This window comes from Microtus ochrogaster, unplaced genomic scaffold, assembly GCF_000317375.1.
Source record: "Microtus ochrogaster isolate Prairie Vole_2 unplaced genomic scaffold, MicOch1.0 UNK1, whole genome shotgun sequence".
In the NCBI taxonomy this organism is placed as follows: domain Eukaryota; kingdom Metazoa; phylum Chordata; class Mammalia; order Rodentia; family Cricetidae; genus Microtus; species Microtus ochrogaster.
In genome coordinates this window covers 28,481,654-28,507,428 of record NW_004949099.1, presented here as the reverse complement: position 1 = coordinate 28,507,428, position 25,775 = coordinate 28,481,654, and the positions used below count along the sequence as shown (strand labels likewise).

Genomic DNA, 25,775 nt, shown 5'->3' with positions numbered 1-25,775 from the left:
ACTTAAAGGCAGCCTAGCTGCCAGGGTCTCTGTCCTGCTTTGAGCAAAGGCGCGAGGCCCCACGCTGTGCTGGAAGACTGTTCTCTCTTACTCAAATGTGGCTTGGGCCGTGCGCATGCGCATGGCGCCTGGGAAAAATGGGTCCCTAGCACCTAGCTGAGAGGGGTGTAACTCCAGCCTGCTTTAACTGCTGGCTCAGGCTTCTCACTAAAGCGCTGCTGGCCTCCTGGTGACAACAGAGGACCCTAGGGTTACGTTTTTTTTGTGTCGACCCGCCGGGAAGGACCCGGGATGATCCCCCGGAGGTTCGGGAAAACTTTCTCACAGGTCTTTTTACTCCAATCGGATGTAGTTATCGTTGGAGACAGGGGGTCCCAATCGAAAGTCAGGTCTGACCTTGACCTCCTAGATCTGTCTCAGGCTGGCCTGGAACTGACACGGATCCATCCACGAGCCTCTGGGTCCCTAGGCCAGCGGACATCCCCTTGCACGAGAAGGCTCTACTCAGCTCAGGATGCTCTTGGTATAGACTAGGACATTCGAGAGCAGACACTGTCCACAATGTGCCCTTCCTACAATCACCGCACCCCTTTCTTCAGGCTGGACTCATTAGGAAAACAATTGTCGCAAATGACCCTACCACCAGACCGGGGCCAGGCACTGGGAATGGATAAGTTAGTTCCATTGCTGTATCAGAGGAGGCCAGAGCACAGAGGGTCATGACTGGGGACAGCTCCTGTCCAGGCCTCTCTGGACAAACATGCAAGCATTCTGGGGTCACATTGTTGCTCTCAGCCACGCTGGCTCTCGAGGCCTGTGCCACCATCCTGGCCCACAGTGCCTTGGTGATGGCTCTAGGGAGCTATGGTCGCTCAAGGGAGGAAGGAACAGATTTGTGGAGCTTTCTCTAGGCCATTGGCATCTGGCATCCGATGGAACGTCCAGGGAGGGCAAGCAGACTCTGAATGAGGCTCGGCCAGTGCATATTGCTGGAGGAGAGACATGAAAAGTTTCCAATTGGAATCCAAAGAGCCTGAGAAACAGATTGGCGGTGAAACCTGAGCCTTGGTTGACTGTGAGCCTATCAACCTTCCCTTAGGGTCATCAGGGGAGACAATGCTGTGAAGCAGTGGAATCTTCTGCAACTGGGAAAACTCCCTGATCCTATGGAAATACATGGATCTCCAGACGCAACCTGGCACCTCCGGTATCGAGCTGGAGTGCCTAGTGTGTGCCGAAGTTACCAACCCATCTCGAACACCCCAGAGAAGGAGATGAGGGCCGTGTGTTCGCTCCCCGGCACCCAGAAGTCTTCTCAAAAAGAGTAAAGCTCAGCCATGAAATGAAAGGGAAAGATAGGGTGCTGTGAGCCTACAGACATTCAGCTCTCTTTGACGCAAGTACATAAACAGGTGCCAAAGGCATGAGCTGTGGTCACGGATGCATGATATGCAAGCTGGCAGGAGGCGATGTCCCTGGATACAAGTCGTGTGCCCCAGCTTCTTTGAAGGACGGCTGGCATTGTTGTCTTCATGTGTCAGAACACCGAGCAGTCCAGTGTGGGGGCCAACAGGTAGGATCTCCATAGAGGCGTACTTGGAGTCCAGGGCACAAAATAAAGCTTTCATCCAGGACAAAAGAAAGAGCTTAAGACCGGCCGGGGCCACAGGAGACTCTGGCCAGGAAGACTAAAAGAAGATAGAAAGGTGGAAGGACTTGAAGCAAGTAAGGAAGCAAGCATTCAAGCAAGCTGTCTAGCAAGCAAGGATGTAAGCAAGGAAGGAAATGAGCAAAGGACCCAGCAAGCTGGTAGCTGATGGTAAGTGTGAGCCTAGGTCATTTGACCTTCGGGGTCCTCAGAGTCGGAGAGTACTATAGGATTTTGGGCTCATTCGGGCCAACCAACTCCTCACCAGAAATGCCGAGTTCTATGGTGAGACTAAGTCCATGGGGAAAAGCCAAAGGACTATGCTCTTACTATATGAATTAAATGTCATGAGCTTCGCTCAGAACTCTGGGGAAGGGAGAAGAATCGGTGTGGGCTGGTGTAGAGACCGCTCAGTGCTCAGTCCGTGGGGGAGAGAGCTTTCTGTCCTTGAGCATGGGGAGCAGGGCACAGAGCTCAGCATCTGTGTAGGATGTTAGCATGGTTCCATGCTTGCAAGTAACCCAGGACTGTAGGAGGCTGAGACTGAAGGATCAGACCGCCAAGCTGCTGTCAGCATTGATTGCCTTTTTGACAGTGTAGTAGAGAGAGGCTCTAAGGGCCCTGTCGGAAATTCATAGAGGACACCCAACATTCTTTGGGGTCTCCTCTGGGTACGCGAGCGGCAGCCATTCCCAGCACAACAGCCAACGGGAGGCACCGCAGACACTCAAACACACACACCACACAGACACACACACAACTGTAAGCTCGTAAAAGCAGGAAGCACAAGGGAGAATGGCTCAGGCTTGCAAATCCAACACTCAGGAGTGAGAAGCAGGAAGGTCCCTGGCTGCAGGCTAGGCAGGGCTACAAGTTGCAGGGTGAGAGACCTTCTGCCTCCTCTCAAAGACACCCCAAAGCTCTATGTAGGATCTGTGGCTCCCCAGCCGCCTCTCAGTATTTCCAGCACTCACCATGGAGAGGCCTGACTTGAAGTGCCTCTAGGTGCTGGTTCCCTAGGAGAGGGTCTGTCTCTCTAGGCGGGACAGGCCTAAAGGTCACTCACCACCACAGAGCCCTGCCTCCCCTGAAACTTAGATGCAGCCTAGCTGCCTGGGTCTAAGTCAAACTTAGATCCAGGGCGCGAGGCCCCTTGCTGATCCGGAAGGCGGTTCTCTCTTGTTCAAACAGGGCTTTTGGCCATGCACATGCGCACTGGCACCTGGGGAAAAATGGGTCCCTAGCACCTAGCTGAGAGGGGTGTAACTCCAGCCTGCTTTAACTGCTGGCTCAGGCTTCTCACCAAGGTGCTGCCGGCCTCCTGGTGACTCTAGACGACCCCAGGTTGACGTTTTTTGTGTCGACCCGTCTGGAAGAATCCGGGATGGTCCCCCGGAGGTTCGGGAAGACTTTGCCACCGTTCTTTTTACTCCAATCGGATGTGGTTGTCGTTTGTGACAGGGGGTCCCGTTCGAAAGCCAGGGCTGTCCTTGACCTCCTAGTTATGTCTCAGGCTGGCCTGGAACTGACACGGATCCATCCACAAGCCTCTGCGTCCCGGGGTCTGCGGACATCCCCTTGCATGATCAGATGGCTCCACACAGCTCAGGATGCTCTTGGCATAGACTAGGACATTCGAGAGCTGACACTGTCGACAATGTGCCCTTCCTACAATCACAGCACCCGTGTCCTCAGGCTGGATTCATTAGGAAAACAATTGTCCCAAATGACCCTTCCACCAGACCGTGCCAGGCGCTGGGAATGGATAAGTTAGTTCCATTGTTGTATCAGCGGAGGCCAGAGCACAGAGGGTCATGAATGGGGACTGCTCCCGTCCAGGACCCCTGGACCTACACACGAGCATTCTGCGGTCCCCTAGCTCCCCTCAGTCATGCTGGCTGTTGAGACCCAAGTCAGCATCTTGGCCCACAGTGCCTTGCCTATGGTTCTATGGAGCTATGGTCACTCGAGGGAGGAAGGAATAGATTTGTGCTTTCTCTAGGCCATTGGCATCTCAAGTCTGATCCAGGGTCCAGGGAGGGCAGGCAATTATGAACGAGGCTGTGACACTGCAAATCACAGGAGGATAGAAATCAAAAGTTTGCAATTGGAAGGGAAAGAGCCTGAGAAGCAGGATGGCGGTGAAATCTGAGCCTGGGATTTCTGTGAGCCTATCTAGTTCAGGTCGGGGTATCAGTAGAGACATGGTGGTGAAGGGTCGGAATCTTCTGTAACTGGGAAAACTCCCTCATCTATGGAAAGACATGGGTGTTCAGATGCAGGCTTGGTCCTCAGGTCTCAACCTGGATTGCCCATTGTGAGCCCAGGTTTCTGGCCTTCCTGACCACCCCGAGAATAAAATGAGAGCCGCGTGTTCCCTTCTCAGTACCCAGATCTCTTCTGGAATGAAAGAGATCTCTTCTTGTCTGTTAAGGATATCCTTGATATGCAAAGGAAAGTACAGGGAGATGTGAACTCAGGGTCTTTTCTGTTCTCTTTGATACATTTTTTCAAATCAAATTTGCTAATTATTCAATTTGTGATTAATGTCGTAGAGGTCATTAGTTTTGTTTTGGGAGTAATTTGTGGCCATTCTCATCTCACTGTATTTCAAAGACAGCCATTTCTTCCAGAGAGACTCTGAGTCTTAAAAAAATGTATTTATGTCATTTTGTTTGGGCCTTTTTGAAGGCTGTATGCTGCATGAAACTATGTCTCCTTGGCAACCAAAATAGTTGTTAGCTACCATGAAAATGAATGACAGTGGAATATGGGCATCATGTGCGTTCTGGATATTATAAAACAATTCTCCTCAGGACCAGTCAAACATTTTAACTGCTTTGCCATCTTGCCTGTCCTGAAATTATGTTTTGCATTTACTTATGAATCTAGTTTTTGAACATGATATTATTGCTCACCCACAATCTCATGAATGTATGTGTGTGATGTGGGGTGTGTTGTTGTAGGTGTCTTCTGTTATTACCCCAGTCCCCAAGTGTGTATCAATTCTGTGTACTTCAATCCGGTCTTTCTGGCATGGAAAATACCCTGAGTTAGTGGGTAGTTCTTGACTTATACCTTATTCCTACCATGGTTCCCAAATATCCCATGGAGGAGTATGAGCCCAATAAGACATTTTGATGGAGGTGAGCCACGTTGCTAGAAGTGAATGTATTCAAGGGCACCTTGAAATACAAATACTCTCTGCTACCTGCCATAAGATCTCCAAGATGCTCCTGATTGACAAGACTGAAACGTAACTGTTGTTACATAAAATCTTTGGATTTTCTGATTATGTGTGTCTATTGTTGATCAGTCTGCTAACTACTTCTTTTGTATCTGACCCAGACCTGGGCCCAATTTCACATTTACCAAGTCTTCTTGAGTTCCACTGTGTGTCTGCATATTTGTATGTGTGTGTATGTATATATGTATGTATGTAACTACAGGTCTAGAGGATCTGCTGCCATCTTCTGGTTTCCACTTGTATTGTATACATGTGGCACACATACATGCACCAAGTCACACACACATACATATCAAGACAAATATTTCAAGAGGAGAAAGAATTTTTTAAAGGTCCCAGTAAATTAATCAAAATAACGTAAAATGTTTCACATCTGTAACAGCTGTCAGCTGTTACAACAAACACGTTTTGGGACTCGTAATAGTTTCAGTTAAAACAGCTAGGTATTTTAAAAGTTCATCACCATTCAGTGGCACTGGCTGGGTGGTCTAGGAGGTGATCTTCCTGGAGGAAGTATGTCACTGGGGTTGGACTTTGAGAGATAAAGTGCTCCCCTCCAGTTCACTTTCTCCTTTTCTGCTTGTGGTTTTAGAAGTGGGCTCCCAGCGTGCTCTTCCTGCTCCCCACCAAGACAGACTTCTATCCCTCCTGAGCCGTCAGCCTGAACCCTTCCTTCTATAAACTGTCTTGACTCTGGTGCTTGTTTTGCCTTGGGTAAGAAATACAAAGGTCAAGGCCAGGCAGTGGTGGCGCACGCCTCTAATCCCAGTACTGGGATGGGGGGGGGAGCAGAGGCAGGCGGATCTCTGTGAGTTCGAGGCCAGCCTGGTCTACAAGAGCTAGTTCCAGGACAGGAACCAAAAAGCTACGGAGAAACCCTGTCTCGAAAAAAAAAAAAAAGAAAAAAAAAAAGAAATACAAAGGTCAGCGCTGGCTCCAGGTATTCCTGCTACACAGGGTAGATTCCTCTTCAGCTCTGCCTCCAGCCCCCCAAGCCCCACTGGCTCAGTAGACACAGGGCATTCTTGAGCCTGACTCTGGCCATTTGAATGGAGGTCCCTATAAGGTGAGAGAATAGCTGTTAGGGCACAATGACACTATTTCAGAGAGGGTTTCCTCAAAATCCTGCTGAACTTGGCTCAGCACGTCCTTAGGCAAGGTCACAGAAGCCTTCCAGTCGTCCCTTAAAGAGCGCAGGTGTCAGCTGATTTCCGTCCCTTCAAACCTCAGGTCTAACTGCTGCCTGGTGGCAGAGCAATGTCCTGAGCTTTCACAGCCGATCATTGCGCCCATGCAGTACATACACAGACATAGGTTCCTTTTAAGGCCTCTCCAGAGGAGCATTAAGGTACTTTCTGTTCCTCAGATGTCAAGGATGGCTTGTATTGTTTGACTTCTGGTTACACCCTAGTGGACAGATCCACTCTCCTGTGGGTGGAGGCTTTATTTTTTCTGAGGTTTTATTTTTATCCTGAATTTGGGGTATTTGTGAGTTTATGTGTGTGAGTGATGGTGCCTGCAGAAGCTACCGTCTTCAGAGCCCCCTGGAGCTGGAGTTACAGGCAGTTGTGAGCAGTCTGATGTGTGCTAGGAAGTCAGCTCAGGCCTTCTGCCTGAGCAGGGTGTGCAAGTTCTTAACTGCAAAGCCCCCTCTCCAGCTTTGGTGTGGGGTTTCTTGAGTGGCGTTTGCTTGGGTCCATTATTTCCCTTCCCCTCCCCAGCCGTCCTGCCTCCCCTCTTCTGCCCCGTCCTGGGCTGTGTCCTTTGCGGTCCCCAGTGTCGTTCCTTATTACCACAGTCATCCACTCTCCCTTTCCTGCTTCATGATGTCCCCATCTGTCCCCTTTAGTCCCCCTCTTTCCCTGTGGCTCCAGGCAGTCCTCCTGTGCAGCCCAGGTGGGGCTCAGACTTGAAGTTACAATCCTCCTTGCCTCTGCCTCAGGAGAACTAGGATTCCAGGCACAGCTTCAGACTTCTCTTAGTGTTTCCTTTCCCGCCCACCGAACCTCAGTCTCCCCACCTCCACCTCTTTTTTTTTTTCCCCTCAGCCCTGTCAGCTTTTCCCTCCTGCAGTGAGCAGCAGCTTGTTTCTCAATCAGTTCCGGGCCTGGGGAGATGGCTCAGTGGGTTAAGAACACCAGCTGTTCTTCCAGAGGTCTGAGTTACCTTCTCAGCACGCACGTCAGGCAACTTAAAACTTCTGTAACTCCAGCTCTGTGGGATCTGATGCCCTTTTCTGGCCTCCATGGGCACTGTTTAAATGAGGTGCACAGAAATACACGCAGGCAAACACCCGTCACATATTTTTGAAAACATCAGTTATGATAACATCACAATTCTAGAAAGTCATTATTAAGGAAATTGTGTCTGGGCATACTTTTATCCTAGCACTGGTGGATCTTTGCGTTTGAGGCCAACCTGGACCACTCTGTGTGTTTTGGGCCAGCCAGGGCTACGTAAAGTCTCACAGAAAGGAACTCTTTACCTCATAAGAATTATTATAAATTGCTATGGTTCAAATATGGTCTTTTCCATGAGCATATGCAGGAGTTTAACACTCAAAAAGTTTTATGTAAAAGGAATTAAGAAGATTAAAAAAAGGAATCTCACTGTGGATGGAAATGCAGGCCTTTGGGAAGTGGTTAAGGTCATTGATGGGGCTTAATGACCAAATCCTGAAGGCTTATCCAAGACTAAGGAAAGAGCAGACAGACAGACAGACATGCATTACAATGTGATGGAGCCTAGATGGTCCTCAACAGAGCCTGCACCATGTTGTTTCATACCGAACTTCTAGAACTCTAAGCCAGTATAAACCTCTGTTCCTTAAAATGGATCCTACCTCATGTATTTTGTCATAGTAGCAACCCCAAACTAACTCATAACCCGGCACATAGTTATGCAGGAGTTGGTGTTTGGGAAACTGGTAACTTTAACAAGCTGGCCATCCAAAGAATTTGCCTGAAGTTAATCAGCCCATGGGGAGAACCCTGAAAAAATTGGAGGGTCTGCAGGCTCTTATCTATAACTTAATCCTCTACATGGAAGGTTTTAATATTTATTTCTATCCAGTTTTTACTTAGGGCAAAAGCCTGGTCTCCCCTGGACTCTGTGCAAGTCACCCACCCCGGTTCTTCCCAAATGGGCTGGGGCTGAGTCATCTCTGCACCACAGCCCAGGGCTTTTGTAATTCCAAGACAGGAGCAGAACTGAGAGAGCAGAGAGAAAGTGCAGCCAGAGTCGCACAGTGGACCCCATGCTTCTCAACATCTCTGTGCTTCTGCTTGCCGGGCCATGAGCACAGAGAGAATCCAGTATGCTCTGAGACAGTGGAGGTGAGGCACAAAGCCTGGCTGTTGGCATATACTTGGCAGTGGTGGTGGCTGTGGGGGGGTTTGCCCAGAAGTCAAAAAATGTTGGTGTCTTCTTTTATCTGTCTTTATCTTGGTTGAGATGGTCACTTGCTGGACCTAACCCTTGCTAATTCAATGAGCTGGCCACTGAATGTCAAGGACCCCCAGTCTGTATCCCTAGCACTAGGATTAAAGATGCATGCTGCCACATCTGGTCTTTTTTTTTTAAAGATTGGTTTTCTTTTTACAAGTATATGAGCGTTTTGTCTGCGTATTTATATTTGCACTTTGTGTGCATCTGGTGCCCACAGATACCAGAAGAGGGTACTTGATACCCAGGAACTGGTGTGAGCTATCATGTGGGTGCTAGAAGCCAAACCTGGATCCTCTTCAAGAGCAGCCAGGTTCTTAACTACTGAGCTATCTCTCCAGTCCCAACTTTACATTTTAGATTTATAATGTGTGTGTGTGTGTGTATTTGCCTTCATGTAGATATGTGTACAACATGTGTGCTTTGAGTTCCCTGGAACTAGAGTTAGAGATGCCTGTGAATCACTGTGTAGGAGGTAGGAATTGAACCTGGGTCCTCTGTATGATTAGTTAGTGCTCTTAACCACTGAGCTATTATTCCAGCCCCAATGTTTTATGGTTTTTGTTTGGTTGGGGTTTTTTTTTTTGTTGTTTTTTGAGACAGGGCTTTTTTATAGCTTTGGTGTCTGTCCTGGAACTAGCTCTTGTAGACCAGACTGGCCTCGAACTCACAGAGATCTGCCTGCCTCTGCCTCCCAAGTGCTGGGATTAAAGATGTGCGCCACCACCGCCCGGCTCTGTTTTATGTTTTTAAGGTTCATGTGAAAGCCTGCATAGAAGTAATCACACAAGTATTGGAAACCCTGAGCCCCATATCACAGGCACCTTGTTTTTTAGGTGACAACTTGCATTTATTGATCCCTTCTTGTCCTTGCAAGACTCCAAGTTAAAGCTCTTTTCTCTGCATAGCCATTTCTCTGCACCTGCTGTCTGTGCTGTTCACCCCATGCATGATGGCACTCAGCCACTCCAGAGCAATCCTTCTAAGTGTCCTTCCATCCCAAGGCACCTTGGGGAGGCGCTCGCTCGCAGGCTTCTCTGAGCTTCTGGAAATGGAGCAGCAGCAGCAGCCTCTAAACCCAGCAGTAAAGTCCCCAAGATTCCCGGAGCCTGAGCATGAAGAGAATCCCAGGATGCAAGGCAAGGTGAGAGGGGAACAGTCTTGAAAATAGAAGTCACTTGACAGGACATTTGCAAAACAAGCAGAAACCAGACAGAATTCCTGTCCGGCTTTCATTTCCACTGTTCCCTCAGCCTGTGGGACTCAGAAAAGTAGGCACAAAGCGGTCATGTCACACTATTCTTCCAACTGTCCTGTTTAAGGGAAGCAAAAGTGTCTCACTTGGACAGATCATGCAAACGGGGACACAAAAGACCAGCTTTTACAGGCGTTCCTACTTACAACACACATTGAGGTTTAACATTACATTTTACAATATAAATCACAGCCAGACTGGGGCATAAATAAAACTGGATGCTCCCATGCCTTCAAAAGATTCACTTAGCATGTGCAACTAGAAATCATACGGTCTCAGATAGAAACCACACTGTCCCTTCCGAGGGTCACCCTCTGTCAGCTGCTTGGGAAACTGTCACCTCTTTGGGGGAACACCACGAGTACTTGACAGGATGCATTTTTTTTTTCCTTTCGGAGAAAACTGGTGACAAGGAGCTGGGACCACACAGCATTCTCATCCTAAGGTTCTCACAGTGTCAACCCATTTCAGGAACCTCATCTCCCATGCCCGTTTCTCAGTTTGTCACTCCGCAGGCTTTGAGTGAGAGCCCCCTGGTGGAGCTCCCAGGAAACAAGGCTCTCCTGCCTTTCTTTTGCTTTGCTTTTAAGATGCAATCATTGAAAAACCACTTCTCTCTCCTCCTGACTTTCGAGGGCAGTTTTTGACACTGTGTGTTGTTGTTGCTGGTTTTGCTACTGGTTTTGCTACTGTTTTAAGAGCCAAAAGGAATCAGGAGTTGAGAATGACAGACTTGCAAGCTGTCTAATTTCCTAGCAACTCTGAGACACAGGTAAGGCAGGTTCCAGGGTGGGGCAGACAGCTCTGGAGAAAGCTACAGGAGAGGCTCAGAAGGACTGTGTTCTGAGAAGTGGTGTTGCCATGGAATAGCTGCCATGCCTCTTCAGGTGACTCCTGGGAGGGGACGGCATCTGTGTGTATGTCTCTGCAGTCACATAGCTCTTGCGTGGGAAGTCTCAGAGTCCAGGCTAACCTTCCAGAAGAACTCTAGCCACACATCCCGCTTTGGTTACTAAGGACCTCAAGGTCAGAGAGCCAGACTTCCCATGAGCACCTGAGACTTCCACAGTTCCTGAGGATCAGGCATACTCTGCCAGGTTTCTTCTTTCAAATACTCCGCTTTCTACCCAAAGTACAATCTTTCTGCCAACCACCGCCATCTGCTCTTCTTCTGACGGTCCCTGGGAACACCTCCGTACTGCTCAGTCCAGGATCTCAGATTCTATTCCCCAACGCCCAGGGGCCTAGTGACACCCATGCTTTCTTCCTCTGGTTCCTTCTTGGACATCAGATGCTGTCCATCCACTACGTGGCATCCTCTTGCTGAGCCCTTAGGGGCGAATGTGCAGAATTTTCTTGAATGTCTTCTTGAAGTTCTCGTTGCACAGGGGGTAGATGAGGGGGTTCAGCGTGGAGTTGATGTAGCCCAGCCAGATGGTGAACATGTGCACGGGTTCACTGCAGCAGCTCGTGCAAAAGGCAATGACCATGAAGAAGATGAAGTAGGGAATCCAGCAAAGGATGAAGGCCGCCATGATAAAACCCAACTGCTTGGCTGCCTTCCGTTCTCGGTTCAAGTGCAGCCCAGACACATACTGTCTGGAATGTGAGCGGAGTCTCTTCCAGGTGATCTTGATGTAATCTAGGCCGCTGTTAGATCCACTTCTCAGTTTGTCTCTGCCCGGCCCTGGCTCTGTGCTGGGGTCAGAGTCTGTGGTCCGTGAGAAGGACTGTCGATCCACCAAGGTCTGGTCCTCTGATGTCTCACTGATCCGCCGGCAAGCATTCAGGTTCTGCTCATCCATTTTGAGCTGGCTCAGGGCCTGGTCATTGGTCTCTGAGTCCCTGCCACCCCCTTCAGCCATAGCCTGTGTGATGTCAAGATGAAAACAGTGGCGCGTGACTGCTTCTCTATCCTCCTCTTGACTGAAGACAGTCGGAGAGTTCATCTTGGGGTCTTCGGATGTCGATTTCTGATTCAGGCCTCCACTAGGGTCTCTTGATGGCCTTTTCAGGACCCCCCAGGGAGACTCTTTCCCAGGTTTCTTGGTACCCTCCTTGATATCCTCTGACTTCGACTTGATCTTTAAGAAGGAAGGGAGGGAGCCATTGGTGAGCTGGCGGTGCTGGCAGTGTTGCCGCACGGCCTTGTAGATTTTTACATAGAACCACAGCATGAGCAAAGTGGGGAGGTAGAAGTTGATGATGGCGGTCATGACCTTGAACCAAGTGACATTGTAGAAGTCTGTCTCACACTTGTCTTCCCGAAGCACTGGGGGTGAGAGTGTGAAGTGATGCCAGCCAAGAATAGGTATAACCCACAGGAAGGAGAGAAACCAGGCCCCCAGGATGGTGGCTGATGCGCGGGTCTTGGTGCGATACCTCAGGTACCGGAGGGGTTGCTGGACGGAACGGTATCGATCAATACAAAGGATGAAGACACTGAAGATGGATGCTGTGCTGGCCACATAATCCATGGAGAGCCAAAAGAGGCAAAGGGGGCGGCCCAGGGACCACCTGGCCATGATGAGATAAAGGATGTTCATGGGCATGACGACTGCACCTACGATCAGGTCTGCTACCGACAGGCTGACAATGTACAGGTTGCCCACGGTGTGCAGCTTACGCTCACTGTGCACAGCATAGAGCACCAGCAGGTTGAGACCCACTGTGACCAGGGAGATGCTACTTAGAACCACCACCAGGGGCAGCAACTGAGGGCTGGCCATGGCGGTCCTGTTCCCCTCACACATCTTGTCTTCGAAGGTTGAGGTGTTGAGAAGGCTCATTGGCACAAGGGCAGCCTTCAACGATGGCGTCCACCCTAGGAGAAAAGACACGACACTAGATCAAGGTCAGCGGTCACCCAAGAGCATCATGCTGGTCAGACTGAGAGCTGTTGGGAGTAGTGGGCATCCATCCCACCATCAGGACCCATGTGGTCACTCATACATTCCTTCTGACCTCATTCCATCAGTGGGTAGTTGTTGGATTCCTGGCATTATTCTGAATATCAGTGCATAAACTGGACAAGACCCTCTGATCTCTTGGATCATGCACGCCAGAGTTTAACCAGGACAGGGCAATCAGTACCTTGTGCAAGTCTTATTTCAAACATATCCTGATTGACCTGAGCTTTGTCTTGTTCACCTATGTCCTCTTTGCTGGCTGCTGGCCCTGAGACAAAACTGTGGCTAGAGCTGGGCAGTGGTAGTACACACCTTTAATGTCAGCACTTGGGAGGCAGAGGCAGGTGGACCTCTGTGAGTTCAAGGCCAGCCTGGTCTACAGAGCTAGTTCCAGCATAGCTAGGGCTGTTAAAGAGAGAAACCCTGTCTCAGAAAAACAAAAACAATACAAAACAACAACAAAGCCCTGTGGCTAGAAAGAGGCAGTGGGACTAACAAAGCATTCTCTCTGTGACAGATGCTAAACTATGAAAACCACCCTTTCCCGCTACCCTCTTTCCAGAAGGAAGTGAAGACGGGGTGTTTGGAGTAGTTCGGAGGTGGTCAGGAAAGTGTTAAGAAAACCTTAGGCTTTAGGGTTCAGTTGTTACTCAGCTGCTGAAGGGACCCTGGAGTCTTGGTGAACACTAAGTCCTAGTCACTCAATTCTTTCTTTTCTTAGGTCACTGACCAGGGAGAACTGACCTGGAGCTATGAGCATCCCTGACTGGGATAAAGGAGGTACAGAGACATGGACTGAATGTAGCATAGCCCCAAGAAGGAAGATCCTTGCACTGTGGAGATAGCTCAGGGACAGACGGGTCATTAGCGACAACAAGGCTCTGGTTTCCAGTTCAGCACCATGAACAAGATGTTATTTATTTATTTATCTATTATTTGTTTATTTATTTTAAAATATTTATTTATTATGTATACGATATTCTTTCTGTGTGTATGCTTGCAGGCCAGAAGAGGCCACCAGACCCCATTACAGATGGTTGTGAGCCACCATGTGGCTGCTGGGAATTGAACTCAGGACCTTTGGAAGTGCACGCAATGCTCTTAACCTCTGAGCCATCTCTCCAGCCCCTTATTATTTATTTATTGATGTCTGTTTGTGTTTTGGAAGCCAGCTCTTGGTACAGCATGAATGACATGGAACTTATAGCGTAGACCAAGCTGGCCTTGAACTTGCAGTAATCCCCCTGCTTCTGCCTCCCCAGAGCTGAATTGCAGGTATGAGCCACCATATATGGCTTCAAAATATTAATTTGTTTATTACTTTATAAATTACAATAAGCAAATTAATATAAATTTTTATTTGCTTACTACATATAGTTCAATGCAATTAAAAAAAAAACCAGTCTTATGTAGCCTAGGCTGGCCTCAAGTCATTAGGTAGCTGAAGATGACATTGAACTCCTGACCCTTTGCCTCCATCCCTTGAGTGCTGAGATTATACATGTGTACCATGTCTGGCTGATGCATGTTCTATTCCCCATCTCCCTTTCTCCTTCATATTTGTGGAATGTCTTTTGTGCAAAGAACAAAAGCTGCTTAACGTGCAGGGAAGCCTCACTTTCATCCTTAGCATCAAAACCAAGTAAAAACGAACTCCACAAACCAATAAATGAATATGATAGTATCAACTATCAACTTGACAGACTCTAGACCAGTGGTTCTCAAACTGTGGGTCACGACCCCTTTGGGATGGAGTATCAGATGGCCTGCATATCAGATATTTACATTATGATTCATAACAGTAACAAAATTACAGTTATAAAATAGCAATGAAAATAACTTTATGGTTGGGGTCATGACAACATGAGGAACTTTATGAAAGGGTTGCAGTATTAGGAAGGTTGAGAACCACTGCTCTAGAAATACCTGAGAGATAGGCCTCTGAGCATGCCTGAGAAAGACTATCTTCATTAGATTAATGGATGTAGGAAAGCCTACCTCAGCAGGGGGTGGCACCTAGGGGACCCTGGGCTGTGTAAAATGGAGAAAGCCACCTGAACACACATTCATTCATTGTTCTTGACTTCTTGGCTGCAGCTACAATGGATTCAGCTGCTTCAAGCTCCCTCCTGCTGTGATCCACGCCCCCATGAGCTGAAAGCAAGAACTGTGAGCCAAAATAACTCTGCCTTAAATTGCTCTTGTTGGGGTATTTACATCACAGAAACAGAAACAGAAACTAAAAAGACAAATAACTATATGTTAAATGAATGAATGAATGAGTGGCAGAAGGGTCTGACTCAGTGGCAGTACACCCACCTGGCATGCACAAGGCTCTGAGTTCTATTCCCCACACCATTGAAGCTAAGTAAGTAGGACTAGGGAGGTAGCTCAGTGGTTATGTGTGTCTGCTGCTCTTCCAGAGGACCTGAGTTCTGTTCCCAACAAGTACATTGGGTCACAACCACCTGGAACTCTAGCTCAAAGGGATCTACTCACGCCTCCCGGCCTCAGAGGACACCACGCTCATGTGCACATACCACCCTCCATATATAATTTTAAAAGTAAAATCCTTAAAAGTTAATAAACAAAACGGATGTGCAGGAGACAGCATGCTGTGAAGCATTTTAGCTCGGAGAGCTTCTTCATTCAGCCAGTACTTGCTGCTGCCGCCCATCCTTTATACCCTCCTGCTGATCCAACCCAAGAGGAGGAAGGCTGCTTTGCCCTGCAAAGGAGCAGGCCTGTGAACAGAAGCACTGGAGAGCTGCGATTTTGGTGGGGAAGCTATTGGAAGGAGGGAGCTGTTGGAGGAGGGCTGTTGGAGGAGGGCTCTTGGTGGGGCTGCTGGGGGAGAGCTGCTGGGGAAGGCCTGCGGGGTGGAGCTGTGGGGACACATTTGCTTTTGTATCTGAATTTGCACAGAAACCCCAGTGCTCAGCTCACACAGGGAGGTCTGAGGAATGCCTGCAGTTCCCTGGAAGTAGAAAAGCCTTGGGAAACTCTGGGAGCAGGCTGGAAGCCCAGAAAAAACTGGCCACACAGGGAACACAGCAAACAGCACCAGTCTGCAAAAGGCAATTCCAAAAAGGGAGGGGGAGCCTCAGGGACAGGCTTGATGGATGCTGGAGGCTTCTCAGGAAAAAGATGCCTCAGGGACCCACGGGTTCTGGGCCTGGGGCCTATGGTCACACAGAGAGGGCTGCAGAGGGCCCACAAGAGAACTTTTCTCCACTCCAAGTCCTGCTCAGGACCACCTACTTTATTGATAGTCCTAATAAAATGAAAGAAAACAAAAGATATAATGTTTTTCAATGCCAGGGATCAAACATAAAGCTTCTCCCTCCCCAGGCAAGTGCCCTAGCACCAAGCCTCACAGCCCTAAATAAAAATGTCCAATTGACCAGGAGTCTGATGACAAGGGATGCAGAACATCCTAACATCTGGGGACCATTCTGAGCACAGGCCTTTGGGCAGCTGCAGGGTCACAGGGCTGGGAAGTATGTGTGCTTTATCCAGCCCTTACTAGCCTGGAAATAGCACATCAGTGTTCTCTTATGGATCCCTTCTTATGGATCTGCAGTTTGAACAGCAGATTCATAAGCAGCTTCTAAGAGAGGGCCGGATGCTTATGGCAAGAGGGGGAAACATGCCAACAACAGACAGATCCCACCCAGCCTTCCAGCCCACAAAGACAACAGAGAAGGTGGGGGGGGGACGACCCTATCCAGGCTTCCATCTCACAAGGGACTGCCAAGAGGGTGGAGGACACACAGAGCAGAGAGGGACTGACAACGTGTAGGGGACATGGGCTTCCATCTGACCTCATGGACCACAGGGAACTAAAGAGAAAGTGGGACACACAGAGACAGGGGCCCAGGGCTCAGGGCTTACAGGGGACAGCAGAGAAGATGAGGAGGGGACATGGAGACCTTCGGCCCTATACACCGCCCTTCCCCAGCTCCCAGACTGAGCAGCCTAGAGCTCTGGCAAGGCATCCTTATATCAAAAGCAGAAAAATGGCGACCCTCCTCCCCACCTTCCTCTACTGCTAGGAGGTGGGGGAAGCACAGAGCCAGTGAGTTTGTCATGGGCTGTGCAGGATGAGGCACGGAGGGTCCTTCTTCCCCAATGGGCTCAGGGAGAGGGTGACATTCTTCTGGGTGACAGTGGTGGATACAGACCAAAGCCATCAGCAGGTGCAGCCTCTGTAGTGATTGCAAACACTACAATATAATCAAGTTTAAGTACCAGGAAGCAAGGCCAGGGTCAATGTTCCTTCCACACGCTGGACCACACAGCAATTATATTGACCCAAGCGGCCCAAGCTCAAAGAGGCCAAGCAATTCATTTAAAAGCCACACAGCTAGAGTGTTTGCTGAGATTGCAAGTCTAAGTATGCTCCCTTTGGGTCTCTTACCTGAGTACCACTGGCACTAGGGGGAGCGGTCACTCTATGGTGGGGGCTTCTCTGTGTCTGGTCTGTGCAAACAACCCCAGCTTCTGTGCAAGGAACACCAGTAGCAGACACCTCCCAAAGTGACAATGACATGTCAGATGTTCCGTGGGGGACAAAGAAAATGTGACCAGAGCAATGGCACATTTGTCTAGCCTAGGACACAACATGCATCTCGCAGTAAGTGAGACTTACTTGTGGGTTTAAAAAGTATGTGTGTTTGTGTGTGTGTGCTCACATGCATGTGTGCGCACAGGTACTCTCAGAAACTAGAGGACACCCAATCTAAGAGCGTTCATGACAATACAGGAAACTCTTATGACAAAACGAAATCTTCACGATGTTGTCTGCATAAGCTAGTGCCAATTCTACTCACGGAAAGGCTGGGGAGAGGGAGGACCTCTGAGCATGCACAGCTTTCTCTGGGCTGTGGAAAGCCTTATCTTTAACAGTTCCCAAGGTGTCAAGGATGAGATTTGTCTTAATAATGGGAAAAATAAAAACTCAGTAACAACATCTGTTGTTAAAAACACAATAAAATAAATTTCATTAAAAAATAATAAAGCAGCCGGGCGGTGGTGGCGCACGCCTTTAATCCCAGCACTCGGGAGGCAGAGGCAGGTGGATCTCTGTGAGTTCGAGACCAGCCTGGTCTACAAGAGCTAGTTCCAGGACAGGCTCCAAAACCACAGAAAAACCCTGTCTCGAAAAACCAAAATAAATAAATAAATAAATAAATAAATAAATAAATAAATAAATAAATAAATAAAACAATGTTTTTACATGTTTTCTCTACCAGAAATGAGAATTCAGGATTCCATTTTGGCACACTCTGAACAGCTCCCCATTCCAGCCTGCCCCCTTCATTTGCATGGGTGACACTTCTAGTTGAGTAAGTCAAAGCATTAATTTCTCGGATCCCATCCCAAGTGAAAAGCACTGTGAGCAAGGGTGAGCCAGACAGCAGAGCGTTATCAAGTGGGAGGGCTTCATTTCCACGAAGCCCCAAGCTTAACGGTGCCACTTTCTGAGCACACAGAGCAGATGCCAGCAGCAGAATACCACTTGGGCTCTGCTGCAGGACTTAGCCTCGGGGGAAGAAGTAGTTGGCTAGTGACCTTGAGTTTGGACAGAGGCCACCACAGATATCCTGAGGGTGCAGGTCTACAAGCTGGTGTCTGGGCTTAGAGAAATGGCTCAGTGGCTAACAGTGTTTACAGCTCCCAAAGACCTTGGTTCAGTTTCCAGCACCCACAAGGCAGCTCAAACCATCTATAACTCCAGTTCCAGAGGATCCAACACCCTCTTCTGCCTCTGACAGCACTAGGCACACAAATGGTGCACATGAAAGCTAAACAGTTATACACATAAAATTAAAATAAGTGGGGCCGGAGAGATGGCTCAAGGGTTAAGAGCACTGGCTGCTCTTCCAGAGGTCCTGAGTTCAAATCCCAGCAATCACATGGTGGCTCACAACCATTTGTAATGAGATTTGGTGCCCTCTTCTGGCCTGCAGGCACACATGCCGGCAGAATGCTGTATGCACACCAAATAAATCTTTTTTTTTTTTTTTTTTAAAGAAGTCTCGCCGGGCGGTGGTGGCGCACGCCTTTAATCCCAGCACTCGGGAGGCAGAGCCAGGAGGATCTCTGGGAGTTCGAGACCAGCCTGGTCTACAGAACTAGTTCCAGGACAGGCTCCAAAAGCCACAGAGAAACCCTGTCTCGAAAAAAAAAACACAAAAAACAAAAAACAAAAAAAAAGAAGTCTTATCTTTAAAAAAGTTAAAATAAATAAATCTTAAAAGGAAACATAGCAATTCTTAGATATGGCACTAAAGGCTCAAGCCTGAAAGGAGAAATTGGTTCAGTGGACTTAAGAGTCCAGCAGTGAGCCCAGCACAGTGTGGAATGTAATCCAACACCCATAAGGCACTATGAGTTCGAGGTTAGTCCAAGCTACATAGTGAGAGCCAGGCGATCCCTGGAAACAGAAGGAGATCCTGTCTCAAACAGTCATGGGAAACTTTGTGTTCCAAAAGAAAGTGTAAGGCTGCAGAATGGGAGAGGATATTTTAGTCTGTATTTGCTCTGTATGTGATGTATCTGGAAAAGCCCACAATGCACTGTGCCTGTGGTGATGTAGAAATGTATAAACGAGCAAGTGGTGGATCTGACCACTTTGGGAAAACATCCTTCCTCTACCACACTTCCATGAATGAAACAGCCTGACAAACCAAGCCTTTCTTAGACACAACAGCATCAGGAAGGAACACGTGATCACAAAGGGAACTCTTTCCGCACAACCGTGAGAAGGCGAGAAATGACCTCATTTCAAAACCAGAAAAGGATTTGAACAGACATTTCACCAAAAAGACCTTAAAGATAGGAAGTGCCTTTACAATCACACAAAAATGTTTGCAATATTGTGAGTTGCCGGGGAAATGCAAAGCGAAACCACGGTGACACACTACTTCATGTCTACAGCGCTGATTAGTAATTAGGAACAAGGCAAACGCTGCACGTAGACACGCTAGCAGCGATGCGAGGGCTGCACAGAGACACGCTAGCCGCGAGGGCTGCACACAGACACGCTGGCCACAAGGGCCGCACGTAGACACGCTAGCCGCGATGCGAGGGCTGCACGTAGACATGCTAGCCGCGATGCGAGGGTTGCACGGAGACACGCTAGCCACGATGCAAGGACTGCATAGAGACACGCTAGCCGCGAGGGCTGCCAGGAAAATAGGAAGAGGCAGCTCAGGTTCCTGAGCTGGCTAAATATGGTGGCCTTCAGAGCTGAAGTCACATGCCTAGACATTATTCCCACCCCAGAACCAAGACCATGTGCACAGGAAACAAGCAGGCAAGTGTTCACCATGTTACCCCACAAAGGTCCAGAGAAATTCAAGACCATCAGTTTGTGACTGCATCCTAACGACACAGTCTATCGTTAAAAAGGTCACTGAATGTCCATCAGTGAGAGGGAACAAAGCAGATAGGCAGAGCATAGTGGCACATGCCTTTAATTCCAACACTTGGATGGCAAAAGCAGATAGATCTGTTTGTGAGTTTAAAGACAGTCTGATCTACACAGAGTTCAAGAGACCTTGTCTCAAAAAAAGAAACAAAAAAGCACAACAACAACAACAAAAATCCCAGCTGGGAGGTCGTGGTGCACACCTTTAATCCCAGCACTAGGGAGGCAGAAGCAGGAGGATCTCTGTGAGTTCAGAGATCTACAAGATCTCTGATCTACAAGAACTAGTTCTAAGACAGGCTCCAGAGCTACAGAGAAACTCTGTCTCGAAAAATCAAAATAAAGCAAATGAACAACAGCAACAACAAGAAGACACAGTGAAACCCAAAGGCGGTGATTATCCAGAACCAGTAAAACAGAGAGAAAGAAACAGACAAAGAGGCAACAGAGGATAGAAAGAGAGAGAGTGAAAGATCATGACTGCTCCAAGTAGTTTAGGAACAGGCGGGATCTTTGGGGAATGACGGGATGTGCTGCCACCGACTGTTAATGAGGAACTGTACATTTAGTAATTACATTTTTATTTTTAGATTAATTTTAATTTTATGTGCACAACTGCTTTGCCTGCATGTATATATGTGCAGTGTGTATATGCCTGGTGCCTGGAAAGGTCAGAAGAGCACATGAGATCCCACAGAAGTGGATTTAAGGGTGCCATGTGGTGGCTGGGTCTTCTGCAAGAGCAGCCAGCACTCACTCTTAACCACTGAGTCATCTATCCTCCTATTTAAATCGTACACCAGCCAGGCGGTGGTGGCGCACGCCTTTAATCCCAGCACTCGGGAGGCAGAGTCAGAAGGATCTCTGGGAGTTCGAGGCCAGCCTGGTCTACAAGAGCTAGTTCCAGGACAGGCATCAAAGCTACAGAGAAATCCTGTCTCGAAAAACCAAAAAAACAAACAAACAAAAAATTGTACACCTCACTTTGTGAATGAGTGAATTTTATAGTATATTCAATACACTATAAAACAATAAAGTTGAAAAAAAATTTAAATTCCTCTGAAGTAGGAGGATTGCAAGTTCAAGGACAGCTTGGGCTAAATAATAATACCCTACCTCAAAAATTAAAACCAAACCCAGAGAAATATATTAACATGTCAGTGCTTAAGAAAAAGGGTGCAGGGCTAGGTGCAGGGGCATGCACCTGCAACCACAGTCCTCAGGAGGCACAGGCTGCCTGGGCCTCTGGATCTGTGCATCTGTTAAAATCATCTTCTATCAGTGTGGGAAACAGGATGGATTCCAAGATTCTTAGGGCCATAAATTTATTTATCGACTCAAAAAAATTTAAATTTGCATCTCATGTGTGTGAGTGCCTATAAGTATATGTACCATGTGTGTGCCTGGCCTGGGAAGGTCAGAAGGGGCTATCAGATCCCCGGAGCTATAGATGGCTATGAGCCACCATATGGGTGGCTGGATCTTCTGGGTAAAAGGATGAACCCAAAACTGGGAGAATGAACATCAGCTGGCATCCACAGCCATGCTGGCCTCCACTTCTGCATGCTCTTGGTTCTGAGCCAAACCTGGTGGCGCTGAGGACCCCAAGTGTGGGAGCAGGGTGACAACCTGTTGGGCCCATGTTTTTTGACTAAGGGAGACAGACATGAAGGAATGAGGACCTGGATCCTCTGAAAGAGCAAGACAGTGCTCTTAATTGCTGCGCCATCTCCCCAGCCTCTCGGTGTCATTTTAAACAACAGCAAGCTCATTCATTAACAGAATGGCAGCTTCAGCCAGGACCAAGCCTTTTTCATGGGTAATGGTTAGCTCACATGAGCACATGCCTAGCACAAGTGAGGCTCTCAAACAAATTAAGCCCCTGTATATACACACACATGTGCATGCACAACCCCTCATTAATCTCAGCTTCCTGGTAAGGGGACACAAGGAGATGTCACAGCTAACCTCTGAGTTACTCATCAGAACTTCCCCAGTCTTCCCATGTCACAGTGGTACCCGGGTTTAGGAGATGGCAATTGTTTGACTGTCTGGCCCACCCCCACAGTGACAGCTGAAGGCAGGGAAGGGAGCTGAGGGATAGACGGCCCCCAAAAGGAATGCATGGAAAGCTTGATTCAGCTATTTCTTCCCCCTGGTTTTGGGCATCAGTAATGGAAAGGCATATGGACCCACCATATGCTGGGAAAGGTCCCATTCTCTCACCCTCATTCTGCTAACGGTTCTCCCCTAAGTCAAAGATGTAGAAACTGAGGCTGATAGAGCTTGACACCAACATGAAGAGACCCAAGGTGGGGAGACACTGAACTTGGGTGTAACTCAGTGACAGAGTGCTTGCCAAGTATCGGGGGCCCTGGGTTCCAGCCTTAGGCTTCATCAACCCAAAAGTCCAGCAGCCATGAGAGTAAGTGTCATTTGAAGGGCCACACCATAGCACATCCATCTTCTCAGACCTCTGGCAACCTCTGCTCCCCTCACTCCCAGACTTCTTTTTCATAGGAAGAGAGAGAGAGAAGGAAATATATGCTTTAAATAAAAACATCAGGGAATGGAAAATATGAGCATCTGTTGCTAAGGTTAGACAGGACCAGTGAATGCTACACCCGACCCAGCATGTGACTGTCATTTCAAGAAGCAAGGAATGAGTTGTTGGTTTTTTTTTTTTCTCAAATCCCTAAAGATTCCGCTTTGAGAAAGACACTTCCCAAAACTAAAGTCCACACAGGATGTTCTCTGCTTCGAAAGGAAAAATAAAACAAACCAAAAAACAAACAAAAACCAGACTTACAAGCTTGCAGTAAGCAAAAGAGAAAAAAAGGTGTGAGGGGTTGATGCTCATGGAAATGCCTGGGATTAGGCATTCCTTTATGGCTGTCTCCCTCAGCCAAGTAACCTCGAGCCCTCGGGCTGACACCCTGCTCCCACATTTGGGGTCCTCAGAGCCACCAGGCTCAGAAGTGGGAACCAGCATGGCTGTGGATGCCAGCTGATGTTCATCTACACAGTTCTCTGTTCCTCCATCTGTTCATTCATTCTGCTTCACCCACTCATTCATTCATAAAACCTGTGCTGTGGGACAATGGTTCTACCCTGTAAAGATTTGTTTCTTGTACTTGTTTAATAAAATGCTGATTGGCCAGTAGCCAGGCAGGAGTATAGGTGGGGTGACCAGGCAGGAAGTAGAAGCAGGGTATTGAGAACAGGAGAATCAGGAAGAGGAAAGATTCAGTCTGCAGTCATCACCCAGACACAGAAGAAGCAAGATGGGAATGCCTCACTGATAAAGGTACTGAGCCACGTGGCTAACATAGACAAGAATTATGGGCTAACTTAAGATGTAAGAAAGAGTTAAGAAGGAACTTGAGCTAATAGGCCATCCAGTTTATGATTAATGTAGACTTCTGTGTATTTTTTTGGGATTGAACAGCTGTGGGACTAGGCAGAAGAGAAACCAAAGTCAACAAACCTTTATTGGAGCAAATTTTCCTCATGAGTAGGTAGAACAACATTTAAAAAGCAAACCCAGTTCCTGCAAGAGGCAGCTCTTACCAGTAGCTCTCACCCCTGCCTTTCCGGACTGCATCTCAGTGCTCTGAACCTTCTACTTCCTGATGATGGGTGGACATGGTTTTCCCCAGTCTTTACTAAGCATAACTGGAACCCTTTGGACACACTTGCAATGTTCATTTTAAAATGTACATTTTAGCTATAGTTCCAGTTACCTGGAGGGATGAGACAGGGGGATCATTTGAGTCTAGTAATGTGAGACCAGCTTGGTAACATCATGAGACTCCATTTCAAAAGCAAATGAGCAATCCCCGGAAACAACTCTATATTTTAGTCTTAATTATATGTATGAATATGTAGGGTATGTGCACTGAACTACAGCGGCTAGATGAGGCCTGAAGGGGCCACTAGATTCCCTCAAGCTGGAGTTACATGTGGCTGTGAGTTGCCTGACATAGGTGCTGGGAACTGAACTTGGGTCCTTTGCAAGAACACTGTATCTCATCAGAAAACACCAGAGAAGAGAGTGGTGGGTAGTGGAGCTCAGAGGGTGACCGAAAGCAGTGACAGAGTGAAGGAAACCGGCATGTCCTCAGATAAAGAACTTCAGTAAGATTTTCATGCTGGAAACAACCACATCATGGTGAAAACAAACAGATAAATGCAAGCTGTAAAGGGATGCAGACACCCAGAGCCCACAGATCAGGAGGCTCAGGCTCAGCACAGCAAATAGTTACCCAGGGAGGTGTAGATTTACAGTTCACAGGAAGAAGCCTTACACATATGGATAAGAATGCTGTAGGGCTGGAGAAACGGCTCGGTGGCTAAGATGCACACTGCTCTTCCAGAGGTTGGGAATTTGGTCCCCAGCAACCAGGTCAGGCTGTTTACAATCACCTGTGGCTTCACCTCCAGGGGATCTGATGCCCTCCCTCTTCTGGCTTCAGCAGGCACTGCACTCATGCAAATATAACTGCATGTGCATGTGTGCACACGCACACACATACAAGTACACATAATTACAAATAAAAATCAAGTAAAAGATTATATTAACATGTATGTGGAAATGCAAAAGAACTAGAATAATGAAGACATCTAAAAATTACACTATTTACTGTATATGGGGGGTATGAGCATGTCACAGCATGTGTGTGGATGCATAGGGTCACTTTTCACATCAGTTGTCTTTACCCACTGAGCTATCTCACTGGCCCTGTTTGATTTCGAGACCGGGTCTCATGTACTCATGGAGCTTAAGCTGGCCTTGAACTCACTATGTAGCTGAGGCTGACCTTAAATTCTCCACCCTCCACCTGCCAAATCCTGGGATTATAGGAGTGTGTGCTACCACACCTAATTTGAATGAAACACTCTGAAAATAATGAAACAAGAGAAACTCGCTCACCCATTTCTGAGATGCCACATGGGCAGAAGAACACCCACAACTCTGGCACAAGTGGGGAAGCCACGAACAACAGAGTAGAGCAGAGATCAGCAAGCAGTTCCCAGACACAAAGAGGAGTTGAGACACTTCAAGGAAGAGCAGAGAGGCTTTTAGCTAATGGTACAGAAGCATTCCTGAGCTCTCAGGCAGAAGAGCATAAACCTTGACCTAAACCATGCCTCACGCTGTTTTACATACAAAACTGTAAAATATGAAACTATAAATCTTTTACAACTCTCCAAGCTCCAGGGCTCTAGGCTAGGGTATCTCAGATTCAATGCCAAAACAGGGGCGCTGAAGGAGAACAAAATGGCAAAGTGGATCTCATCAAAATGCTTAACTTTGGAAGAGACCCTGCTAAAAGGAAGAAAAGTCAAAATGAGCACTTCTGCAAACCCCATAGCTTGCCAAGGACTAGCACTTGGTATATATACATAAAGAGCTTTTGCAAGGCACGGTGGCTTATGCCTGTGGGCTCAGCACTGGGGAAGAAAAGACTGGAGGATCAGGTCAGGGTCACTGTGAGCTTGAGATCAGTTTAAGTTACTTGAGATCCTGCCTCACAAACCAAGCCAAATCAAACCCCAAACCAAACAAACTCTCGAAACTCAACAGTAAAGACCAAATAGTCCAATCAGGAGACAGGGAAAAGGCTGTGAAAAGACATTTAACCAAGAGATGAACAGAGGACATCTCTCTCTTTCTCAGCACACACACACACACACACACACACACACACACACACACGCACATACACACGCACACACACTCAATACCCCTGTCCATGAGGGAAATGCAAATGGCAGCCACAATGAGACACCTCTGCACACCTATCGAATGGAAGAGATAAAGAACAGCGGCACAA

General features: G+C 47.8%; 1 protein-coding gene across 2 annotated transcripts in view; it reads right to left on the bottom strand.

Annotated features, from left to right (window-relative positions):
- Positions 1–9,064: 9,064 nt before the first annotated feature.
- The window catches only part of Hrh1 (histamine receptor H1), an 89,967-nt gene continuing 73,256 nt past the window's right edge, over positions 9,065–25,775 (bottom strand). For both annotated transcript variants that reach the window (XM_005365029.3, XM_026788023.1), the window contains exon 2: positions 9,065–12,418. In XM_005365029.3, coding sequence (XP_005365086.1) covers positions 10,926–12,383 — 1,458 coding nt within the window. In that variant the 5' untranslated portion in view covers positions 12,384–12,418 and the 3' untranslated portion in view covers positions 9,065–10,925. The remainder of the gene's footprint in view (positions 12,419–25,775) is intronic.